The 11,500-nt window shown below is 39.8% G+C and overlaps 2 protein-coding genes across 4 annotated transcripts in view; one reads left to right on the top strand and one right to left on the bottom strand.

Annotated features, from left to right (window-relative positions):
- DCBLD1 (discoidin, CUB and LCCL domain containing 1) overlaps positions 1 to 11,500 on the top strand; it is a 271,285-nt gene that overhangs the window by 26,287 nt on the left and 233,498 nt on the right. For all 3 annotated transcript variants that reach the window (XM_055087536.1, XM_055087537.1, XM_028494502.1), the window contains exon 3: positions 1,299 to 1,354. The gene's annotated coding sequence lies outside the window, so the exon portion shown is untranslated. The remainder of the gene's footprint in view (positions 1 to 1,298; positions 1,355 to 11,500) is intronic.
- ROS1 (ROS proto-oncogene 1, receptor tyrosine kinase) overlaps positions 1 to 11,500 on the bottom strand; it is a 123,245-nt gene that overhangs the window by 52,603 nt on the left and 59,142 nt on the right. Inside the window, exons 26-31 of the mRNA XM_055087538.1 lie at positions 10,785 to 11,071; positions 7,061 to 7,237; positions 5,476 to 5,678; positions 3,824 to 3,968; positions 2,431 to 2,663; positions 2,168 to 2,344 (exon numbers count right to left, since the gene is read on the bottom strand). Coding sequence (XP_054943513.1) covers positions 2,168 to 2,344; positions 2,431 to 2,663; positions 3,824 to 3,968; positions 5,476 to 5,678; positions 7,061 to 7,237; positions 10,785 to 11,071 — 1,222 coding nt within the window. The remainder of the gene's footprint in view (positions 1 to 2,167; positions 2,345 to 2,430; positions 2,664 to 3,823; positions 3,969 to 5,475; positions 5,679 to 7,060; positions 7,238 to 10,784; positions 11,072 to 11,500) is intronic.

Below are 11,500 nucleotides of genomic sequence, written 5' to 3'. Positions count from 1 at the left end.
CTCACTGTTGTGGCCTCTCCCGTTGCGGAGCACAGGCTCCGGACGTGCAGGCTCAGCGGCCATGGCTCACGGGCCCAGCCGCTCCGCGGACCCGTGTCCCTGCAGTGGGATCTTCCTGGACTGGGGCACGAACCCGTGTCCCCTGCATCGGCAGGCAGACTCTCAACCACTGCGCCACCAGGGAAGCCCACTTCATGCTTTCTTAAGTGGTCTATCTGGAACCTGTGCTGAGCAAGTGTAGTGGAAGTTTTGAAAGAAAAAGCATCACATGAAAGTCATGAGGACTGAGCCAGGTGGCCCCTGTCTGCTGCTCCTCTCCCAAACTTTGAGAAGCTGGGTGGGTGACGATGACTCATGTTCCTTCCGTGTATGAACCAAGGAGAACCTCTGTAAGGACGAGTCAGCCCTGAGGGTCCTCCCCTGCACGGTTGTGATATCTGACTCATCAGGGCGCCTTACTGGGTCTCTGGCTTCTCATCAGTAAAACGAGAGGCTGGAGTCTTCACCTCTAAGGTCCTTCCTCAGTTCACGTCTTTGATCTGGGAAATGAACTTTACATACCTCCCCTTGACCTCAAAGTGAACCACATTAAGCTCACCTAAATAGATGTCCCCAAAGAGATGATCCTTCAATTTCTCCAATTTAAAACTGAATTTTTATGAAATGACCATTTTTTAAATAGGCAACAAATCATCATAAACATGCTCAATGGAAAAGATCTGATTGAACTATGGTCTTTGGTCTTACCAACTTAATAGTCACTGCTGTTTCATATTTTTCATAGTTTTTATCTAAAAGTGCAAGATTATAAAAAATATTTTACATAGAAAAATTTTAAACCTCTGGGGAGCCACTCCATTTTTAAAGAAAAGTGAAGTCATGACTATACTGATTTGTTTTTAAGCTCCCACTAAACAAAACACTCCTAACCAATCATTACAAATGCAGACACACAAATATATAATAATGAAAAATGAAACATCACAGTTATAAAAACTTAATCATCTATTAAGTATATCAGTATAAAAATTAATGTAGACTTTCCCTAGCAGTGAATTAATTAAATTAATTGATGCTTAAATTCAGTGGGCATTTTTACATTGGTTAAAGCGTGAAGATTTTTGAATGAGGAGCCATTTAAACTAGTTTACAAGCCAAGACCCAACTAGTTTAGAATAAACTAGTTTTATATTTTACTTCTCTCCTGTTGCTATTCAGCCCTGAAATGGCTGAAAGAACATTTCTAAACAAGGTTTTAGGTTTATGTTTGTTCATTTCTTTCCATTTTTTTTTCATAGAAAACAGCAAATTGCTATGGACTTTAAACTGAAGAGCCATGCTGATAACATCTAAAGTAAGTAAAACATTATGAAACAAGTAAACCATAATTTATACCCTTTTATGTGAAGCCTTTTAAGAGCAAATTAATTTCACTGGGAATTTTTTCCATCAGAAATTAGTCTAGATAGTTTACCATTTCTATCTGGCAAACCTGAATCAATGAATCTTGTCAAATATATTGCTCATTTATACAACTGGATGCCCTAGAGATATCGTTTTAAAAGCCTTTTGATTTATTCTATAGCATAAAACAAAGATTTGCATTAAAAGTGTACAGTCAGGGCTTCCCTGGTGGCGCAGTGGTTAGGAATCTGCCTGCCAATGCAGGGGACACGGGTTTGAGCTGAATCTTGTCAAATATATTGCTCATTTATACAACTGGATGCCCTAGAGATATCGTTTTAAAAGCCTTTTGATTTATTCTATAGCATAAAACAAAGATTTGCATTAAAAGTGTACAGTCAGGGCTTCCCTGGTGGCGCAGTGGTTAGGAATCTGCCTGCCAATGCAGGGGACACGGGTTTGAGCCCTGGTCTGGGAAGATCCCACATGCCACCGAGCAACTAAGCCCCTGCGCCACAGCTACTGAGCCTGCGCTCTAGAGCCTGTGAGCCACAACTACTGAGCCCTCGCACCACAACTGCGGAAGCCACGTGCCCTAGAGCCCGTGCTCCGCAACTAGAGAAGCCACCGCAATGAGAAACCTGCGCACCGCAACGAAGAGTAGCCCCCGCTTGCCGCAACTAGAGAAAGACCACGCGCAGCAAAGAAGACCCAAAGCAGCCAAAAAAATATTTTTTTTTTAAAAGTGTACAGTGAGATGTACCTTTTGGAGTTCAAACCAAAATCTGATAAGGTGAACATTAGATGGAGCCTTCCAATCTAATTGCAAACTAGTGTTCTCTGGAACCAAGGCATGAGGTTTCTCTGGCGTGTCAAACGTTTCCACAGTGACAGGATGACTCTCCGTGCACCACATTTCCTCGGCGTGGCAGGCCAGAACCTTTTTGTAGAAAAGAACAATTGCTTAACTTTTCTAGAACCTTGCACTTGAGAATGGCAATAAAAGTACCAATATACTCGCCATACTTTTAACACATAGAGTTTTCCACCAGACAGTCTAGTAACAAGGAGAGAGAGCCTCCCATTTGGATATTCACTTTGCCTTAGTGGAGTCTCAGGAATGGGAACCAGATGAGAGATTGCCACCTGATAGCGGACTGCCTCTTTCGGTCCATTTGGCTTGTGAGATTCTCTCCAGGATATAACGAGGCTGGTGTCTGACTGCACGGTTGTGTTAATGAGCCAAACCGCCTCTGGTACTGAAATAAATAGCAGTGCACAATAAGGCATGTTGCAACAGCACTGAAAGATGGAAAGAAGTAATGGGGTCTTGGTTGAGGAATAGGCATATCACGTGAGCAGAATGAATGACAGATGTTCCGAAGGAAAGCCAGCCTCCTACATAATGGTAAGTTAACAGGCTGCCTGAAAGGCTCTCGCTTATTTTTGCCTAATGACTAAATCATTCTCTGACTCCAGCTCAAGGATATGGCCAATGATGAATAATCCAATTCGGGGGAGTTTTGTGAATGGCATCAGAGATGTGTGAAAGAAATGGCCTCCCCTCATAATAATCGCCACCTCTTACAACACCTTTTCAGATTCTAAATCCACTTTCTTTAAGGCAATGATGTTATATTACTTTACAACTCAGTAGCCTTGGTAAAATTCGCATAGAGAAAACGCTTGGCTTTCCTAGGTTTCACCACATGTACAGAGACCTGTAAATACATGGGAAGAGAGTGACACTGTGAGGTGAGACCAAAGAATGTGTTTCCAGCCACATAGAATTCATTGTGATGTTTTGCCGTGTAGTTGCTTTTCATTTTGATGGGATATTTTCCATCATCTTCTGGTGTTAGAGTAAGGATCATGTCAACAAAATATTCTCCTAGAAATACATTTTTCTTATTAAGCTTAAAAAAACTCACATAATAAAGATAAGTTGGCATCCAGATAAAAACCAAGTATAGGGCTTCCCTGGTGGCTCAGTGGTTAAGAATCCGCCTGCCAATGCAGGGGACACGGGTTCGAGCCCTGGCCCGGGAAGATCCCACATGCTGCAGAGCAACTAAGCCCATGCACCACAACTACTGAGCCTGTGCTCTAAAGCCTGTGAGCCACAACTACTGAGACTGCATGCTACAACTACTGAAGCCCACACACCCTGAGCACATGCTCTGCAACAAGAGAAGCCACCGCAATGAGAAACCTGCGCACCACAACAAAGAGCAGCCCCCGCTCGCCGCAACTAGAGAAAGCCCACGTGCAGCAACAGAGACCCAATGCAGCCAAAAATAAATAAATAAAATAAATAAGTTTATTTTTTAAAAAACCAAAAAAACAAATATAGGCACACACAAGCACATATGTCACAAAATTCCACTCTAGAAAATCCCACACCACACCCGTAACTCACCTCCACTTTTAGTTTTTCCCCAAATCTCTTTTCCCAGAGGTAATTGTTCCAAAGGATCTGAATAATAATTCCTTACAGCTGTCCGTATCATATATGTTGAAAATGGTTGTAAACCTTCAATAAGGGCTATACTCTGCTGAAATTCCTGTAATTAATTTTTAAAAATCAGTGTCTTATTTATTGTACAAATGGGGAGAAATTATTTAATCAAAGAGAAAAAATTAAAAGACTCAAAAATTTTTAATTCATCTTTAAATCTTGGATCATGAGTGACAATCTTCACTGTCCTAGTCTGCCCAGACCTGAGTTGTTTAATGTCTCCAAGAATAAATGCCAAATGATTGGCAGCCTCAGTCAGTTGTGACATAATCATTTCACTTAGGAAGCTGAATTCCCAGAGAGCACACTATCTCATTAGCGTTGCATTAGAAATTCAGCAGGAAGGTATTGTAAGGATATGACACATCAGTGAATACAATAAAAGATTAAGCTACATTATCTAATCATTCTCAGAAATAAAGTTTAAGAAACTAAAAAGGCATTCCTTACACTAATGGTTCTCAACTTTGGTTACACTTTGGAATCATCTGGGAAGTTTTAAGAAAATACTGATACCTGGATCCCACCCCTAAAGATTCTGATTGCATTGGTCTGAGGTGAAGCATGGGCTCAGAAATTTTAAAAGCTTCAATGTGCTGTCAAGGTTGAGAACCACTCAGTGCCTTTGGCCCATGTTAATCATTATGAAGACAATAAGAGATAAGCTCTAATAAGAGAAATGTCCAATGCCAGAAACCCAATCTTGGTCAGCCAAATGATCCAATCTGTCTCTGAAACAACTCCTGTTAGAAATGTGTAAAGAAAGGTTAAAATAGACAAAATTTTAAAATAAATATATTTTTTTAAAATAGACAAAGTAAAGGAAGTTACAAGAATCAGAAAGAAAGTATATCGTGCTTAACCTCCAACAGATGATGGTCAATTTCACCTTTTGACTTGATTAAAAAATTAGCACAAAGGAAAATACTGGATACATATGATTCCATCACAAAGACAACTGAAACACCCATGCCAATGATGGAATGAATTGTCTCCATTCATTCATTCAAGAAATACCTAGTAATGCCTATACAATGCCAAGTAGTATGCTAGGTGCTAGGAATACAATGATGAATAAAAACGTACCCTGCATAACAACACATTTCACAACATATAGAAAATAAACAAAAATATAATGTACAATTTTTATATTAGCTATATGCTATGGAGGAGAGGTATACAGAAATGTTCTTTCTGTCCAGTTCATTTCTTACCCCTCAGTCTGCTGGAATGGCCACAAAAACAAGTCTCTATCACTTTCTGGGGATAATTAGATAATTAGGGAGGGAAACAAACCCAGCTCTTTTAGGACACTCAGAAAACAGTCACTATAAGGCAATCTACCGACTGATTAGGGTTAATATACTTCCTTGAAGCTTAACTTACTCGTAGACAAGAGACTAGATAGAACACAGTATGTTTTGATGAGTCAGCTGTAAAAGTTTGCATCACAATGTGTTTCAGAACATAATATAGAAAATACTATGGCTGAGGATTTTATATCAAAAAAAGGCATCTTGTGAAAAGACAAAGACAACGGGCTCCAACCTTACCAGCATTCTATCTTTCAGTTCAGAGCTGTTCTTCCTGTCATTTACTTCTTTGTAATAAAGCAGGTATGTGGGAGTGGGACTGGTGATGCCATCCCACGTGAGGTTTGTCTGGGCAGGTGGTAATCTGATTGTGAGGCTGGTGTTAGTGGTGTTAAGTATAGTTGGCTCTGCAATATCTGAAGCTAGAGACAGAAATGCTCTATCTAAAATAATAATAAAAAGATTAAATATATACACATGTACATACAAGAGAAACAGCCGATTTATCTAACATCAAGGATAATATCATTTTTTATTTAACTGACAAGGTATGGTACATTGGAGTGTTGGAAATGTTATTCAGGACAGGAAGACACGTTTTTTTCATACGTTTTGAACATGTTAAACGCGTAGGGAAGAGTGCAAAATAACTGGTAATTGCTTACAATTTCCAGCAGATGGAGCTAAACCACCCTGAATTATGTACCTAGACAGTGACTAGCAAAATAAGTTGACCCTTTTTTATTTTGAAGAAAGTAATGAGAGCATTATGTCAATCATATTTTTCAATGCATTCCGATTATGAAAACTGATGTTATCTTTAGGACTTTTATTTCTAGGGATATGCGTGTGTGTTCAACCTCAAACAGATATTGCATGGATTTAAAAAATCTCTTAAATGAATTATTTCACCAAAATATGCACTCAGCTTATTTGTGAGTTCTCCCATGTTTTCCTATTGTATAACTTACATATTTTATAACTGAATACATTTAAGCAAAGAGGGTTTGTTTCACTCATTTCTGCCCCTCTCTAAGTGGGAATTATACTGAATTTAGAATGACATTGTGACTTTAATGGCAGAGAGAGCTTGTGAAAAAACTCAGAGACCACTTTAGGTTTGAATGTCACCCATGAGGCTATGTAGTGCTGTTTTTGTTTTTGGTTGGTTGGTTTTTATATTTCAAACATTTATTTTATTATGACTCTCAGCCAAAAATGTATAGTCAGTTCTGCCATAATGTGATACATGCATTCCTAAAAGTCATTGCATTATACAAAATCCAGAGGATGTGTGGGGAAAATAGAGTGGGGGGAACAACACTAAAAAACTTCATGAGTGACACATTAAACAAACAAGAGAGAAACTTAATAAAAATGGTAGCACAAATGTACACATGTTAAATGGTTGACATATCTAATCCTATAATACATAGGCATTTTACCTTGAAAAAGACCTGAAATTTTATGCAAAGCTTTTTGACACCACTGGGAGGTCTAAAATATCATATCACTGGGAGAAAAAAGACAAAAAGAAGGGAAATTATGGGACTGAGAAGACAAAGAGGATAAACAGAGAGAATGACAGAACAAGGGTTTCCCGTGTCTAAAGTAGCCTGCCACAGCCCAAGCCATGTATACAGATAGAGCTAAATTGTGACCCAGGGCAAACAGCAATCACAGCGTGCCCCAAACCCTGACCGTTTGGAGCAATGCTGAGAGCACAACAAAGAGTTGGAGGGACAGCCCAGGAGGAGGAAACATTTTGAAATTCTCCTGACCCTAAACTGGCAGAACAAGCTGATTAAGAATGTGACTTTCTTACCTGGAAAAGGCTGCAGAACTGAACTGTAGACCAGGATATGCTTACTACTTAGGGCCTCCACCTGGGAGAGGATGGCCCCATTGCTTTTCTTTGCCTGATAAATTTGTGTGCTGTCCTTTGCTGTGGAGATCCAATATAGAAATTGTCCATCCACAGTCAAGCTAACAAGCATTTTTCCTGTTGATGAAAAACAGAAAAGAACATAAAGAACAAAAGACATATCTGACATTTTCTACTCTAAGCAATATGTGAATCCTTTTTCTATAGCATAACTGATAAATTTTGAATCTTTCTATTATTTCAATATGAAAAAATAATACTTTTATGTCATTAGCCTAAGGATTTTACAGATATTTTCTCATTTTAGCTCCATATCAAGCCAACAAAGCAAATACTATTATTATTAGCCTCATTTTGTATAAGTGGAAACTGAGGCTTCGAGGGGTTAAATAATCCCCTCAAGGCCACAAAGTTAGTCAAGGCCAGAGCCAGGATTTAAAACTTACCTGTGTGATTCTACCCCAAACAACACCAACTGAAGGGAGGTATTAGCTGAGGCACAGGGCTCAGTGCCTTGCTCAGTATATTTATCAATGATTTAGAATGAATGCATAATAAACATATTTATCCAATTTGCAGATAATACATGATTCTTACTGTCATTAGTACATTCAGTCTTTGACTTATACAAAAATATCACAACAGAATCGTGAAATGGATTGAAATTTAATAGCAACAAATATAACATCCTAAATTCAAGGTTAAAATTAAATCTGTAAATAAGGAATGAAAGAAATTCTGGCTTAATAATAGTTAACATGAAAAAGACTATGGGTTCTTCAAATGGCAGGCAGCCCAAAGACCTGATGTCACTTTTAGCTGCAGTAAAAGAAGACCTGGGAAGTCAGAAGTCCTCTGTGCTGACCAGAACATACTGAAAGTACAGTGAGTCATTATGGGACAACATTTAAGAGAACTAAGCAGCTAGGGCGAAACCTCAGGAGGGTGAATAGGGCAAAGAGATCTAGAAGCCATACCACCTAAGGGGTACTTACAGATACTTGAATTTTTTCCTCTAAAGGAAGTGCTTAGCATGGGCTATGGCAGCTGTTTCCACATAGTTGAGTCTCTATCATGAGGAAAGTGATTGATTTATTCTTTGTAAATTTAAAAGTCAGAACTCAGGCCAATGAATGAGAGGAATGGGGAAAAAACTTCGGCTAAACATAAGAAAAATATCTAGCGTTTAGAATTGTGCAAAAATTAAACAGACTTCCTTGTAAGGTAGTAAATTGTTTTATAAACAGGTGCTCAAAGAAGGCTGCTTTGGTAGAGGGGATTTCTTCCAATATTACATCAGCTAAATGATCTCTAAAGTCATTCTAATTTTCTAATTTTTGGATTATGGATTTCAATTGTGGCTTCATGAAAGACTGACTAGTTCTATGGCTATAAAATAATGGCCCATTAGATAATTCTTGTGTATCAGATGTTAAAGAAAAATTAGTCCGACACTTGTCTAAATGGTAAGGAAGACTTTAATCAAGGCTGTTGCCATATTGCAGTAGGAGAGGGAGACGTGCACAACTCCATATACAACACAGACAACTGGGGGTTATAGCCAACAAGCAGAGGGAGAGAGCAGTCAAGAAAATTACTAAGAGGAGACATCAATGGGAGGGGGTTCTTGCTAAACTGGCCTCATAGGATTTTTGGCCAAGAACATCAAGGGTGGGGGTGAAGAACTTTATCAGATACCAAGATGAGGGATTCTCTCTAAACTGATTTGGCAAGACTCTTGCTAAAACTGGACTCAGCAAGGTTGGACAGGGAAGACCAAGTTTGAGGCCTAGTTGAGAAAAGGGCGCACAGGAGCGTAACTAAAGTTTGATCAGGGAATTCCCTGGCGGTCCAATAGTTAGGACTCTGGACTCCGTGCTTCCACTGCAGGAGGCACAGATTTAATCCCTGGTTGGGGAACTAGGATCCAGCAAGCTACTCGGCGTGGCCCCCCGCCCCAAAAAAAGAGCAATTAAAGTTTGATCAAGGAAAGAGTCTTTGTCACACATTCAACAGAATCAAGTTATTCTCCTAATAAGAGAAGTTCAGAACATTATCTCCACTCTTAAGCCCATTGAAAGTACGTTGGAATTGCTTCTAAAAGGCTCTGGGGGCTTCCCCGTTGGCTCAGCGGTTAAGAATCCACCTGCCAATGCAGGGGCCACGGGTTTGAGCCCTGGTCCAGGAAGATCCCACATGCCGCGGAGCAACTAAGCCCATGCACCACAACTACTGAACCCACGTGCCACAACTACTGAAGCCTGCGCGCCTAGAGCCTGTGCTCCACAGCGAGAGAACAGCAATGAGAAGCCTGCACACCACAAGGAAGAGTGACCCCCCACACTCGCCGCAACTAGAGGAAGCCCGCACGCAGCAAGGAAGACCCAACGCAGCCAAAAATAAATAAATAAATAAATAAATAAAGGCTCTGGCTGATATGTCAACAAAACCATACATGCAGTTACAACACACAGACACAAACACATTTGCAATTTCAAAACTTTACTATATAAACCAGCAATACCCAATATCACCTTTTTTAAAAATAAATTTATTTATTTATTTTTGGCTGCGTTGGGTCTTTGTTGCTGCATGCGGACTTTCTCTAGCTACAGTGAGCGGGGGCCACTCCTTGCTGCAGTGCTCAGACTTCTCACTGCGGTGGCTTCTCTTGTTGCGGAGCACGGGCTCTAGGCACGTGGGCTTCAGTAGTTGTGGCACGTGGGCTCAGTAGTTGTGGCACACAAGCTTTGTTGCTCCGTGGCATGTGAGATCTTCCCAGACCAGGGATCGAACCCATGTCCCCTGCACTGGCAGGTGGATTCTTAACCACTGAGCCACCAGGGAAGGCCCCCCAGTAGCACTTTTGATGATGGAAATATTTTACATCTGTGCTGCCCAGTACAGTAACCATTAGCCGCTTGTGAGTTTTGAGCATTCAAAAGGTGACTAGTGTGGCTGAGGAATTAAATTTTGAATTTTATTTAATTTTAATTAATTTAAACTTAAATCACCATACGTGATTAGTGATTGGATAGTGAGGACTAGACCCTTAAGAATATTTGGGGGTATTTAGAGTGGTTTTTTTCTTTTGCAATTACTCCTAATTAGAAGACTTCCAAGTGACTTTAGACTTTCACATATTTCCTCCACAAGATTGTGAATTTCAACAGCTAGACCTGTTAAGTATTGACCAAGTCATGCTGAACGTGGAGGCAATGAGATCATCAGCATGGGGGTGGAGTACTGGTGGGAAGGCCAGGGATGCTGTAGTTAGGCCCAGTTTCAGATACCAGCTCCTCTATTAACTATGGCCCTTTGAACAAATTGCCTTTCTCAGCCTCAATTTCCTCATCTGTAATATGTGGATACTAGTATCTACTTCACTGAGGTGTTTTGAAGATCAAATGAGATAATACATTTAGTAGCCTGCTTAGAACACATAGTTGAGCTCAATAAGTTGTAGTCCTACTGTTAATTATAAAATAACAAAAAAAGCCCCCCAAAGATCCGGAGCAAATACTATATATATATATATATATATATATATACACACACACACACACATATTCCTTTGAGTATAGGTTGAATGTAACCCCTTTTTAATGGGACAGGAGGGGCTGCCATTATTAGTGAAGATTACGTACACACACAAGTGTCTTACCAAGCAGAGCAGGCATGATGATAACTTGCCAACACTGACATCCTTCCAGATCCATTGCCCAGATCTCTTGCCCTTTGACAAAGTATATCCGTGGTTTCTTTAGGTCAGAGGTATCAATAGTCATTGCTCCACTTAACTCGAATTCAGTCACATTGCAAGAACATTGGCTTCTTCCATTTGGATGGTTTATGGCTGGGGGTTGCAGAATTCGGTGCAAGGTCTGGTTGATAATACTGTAGTAGAACATCTGAGATCTAAAATCAGAAACTTCTGTCCAATACAGGCGACTATAGGAAAAAAAGGACACTCCAACTTAATGAGTAAAACATATCATTGCAAATATCAGTTTCTAATGAAGATCAATCATTTCTAATGATTGTGGGGACAGATGCCACCTTTGGAAAGAACATGTCCCAGTGTTCAATAACCTTCTGATGGAAGAGATCACAAGAAGTCTAGTTTGTAGCATTTTCCAATGATTTCTCAATAAATGTGTTTGCAACGAAAGCCTTGGACTATAATGACCTTAGGCATTGTATTAAATGTCTCATTACTGGCTCTAAATATGAAATATATTTGCATACTTTTCATCAACACCATCTCCATTCCCTTCCTCTCAAGTTTGTTTCTGTTTCTTAATACTAGTTACCAATCTAGTTTCAAGATAGACTATAACCATGCTTATGGCACAAACAAAATGTAACTCTTCAGCCAGA

Source organism: Physeter macrocephalus, chromosome 10 (assembly GCF_002837175.3).
Source record: "Physeter macrocephalus isolate SW-GA chromosome 10, ASM283717v5, whole genome shotgun sequence".
Taxonomy (NCBI): domain Eukaryota; kingdom Metazoa; phylum Chordata; class Mammalia; order Artiodactyla; family Physeteridae; genus Physeter; species Physeter macrocephalus.
Note: the sequence above shows the minus strand (reverse complement) of the source record. Positions and strands in the feature narration are given on the sequence as shown.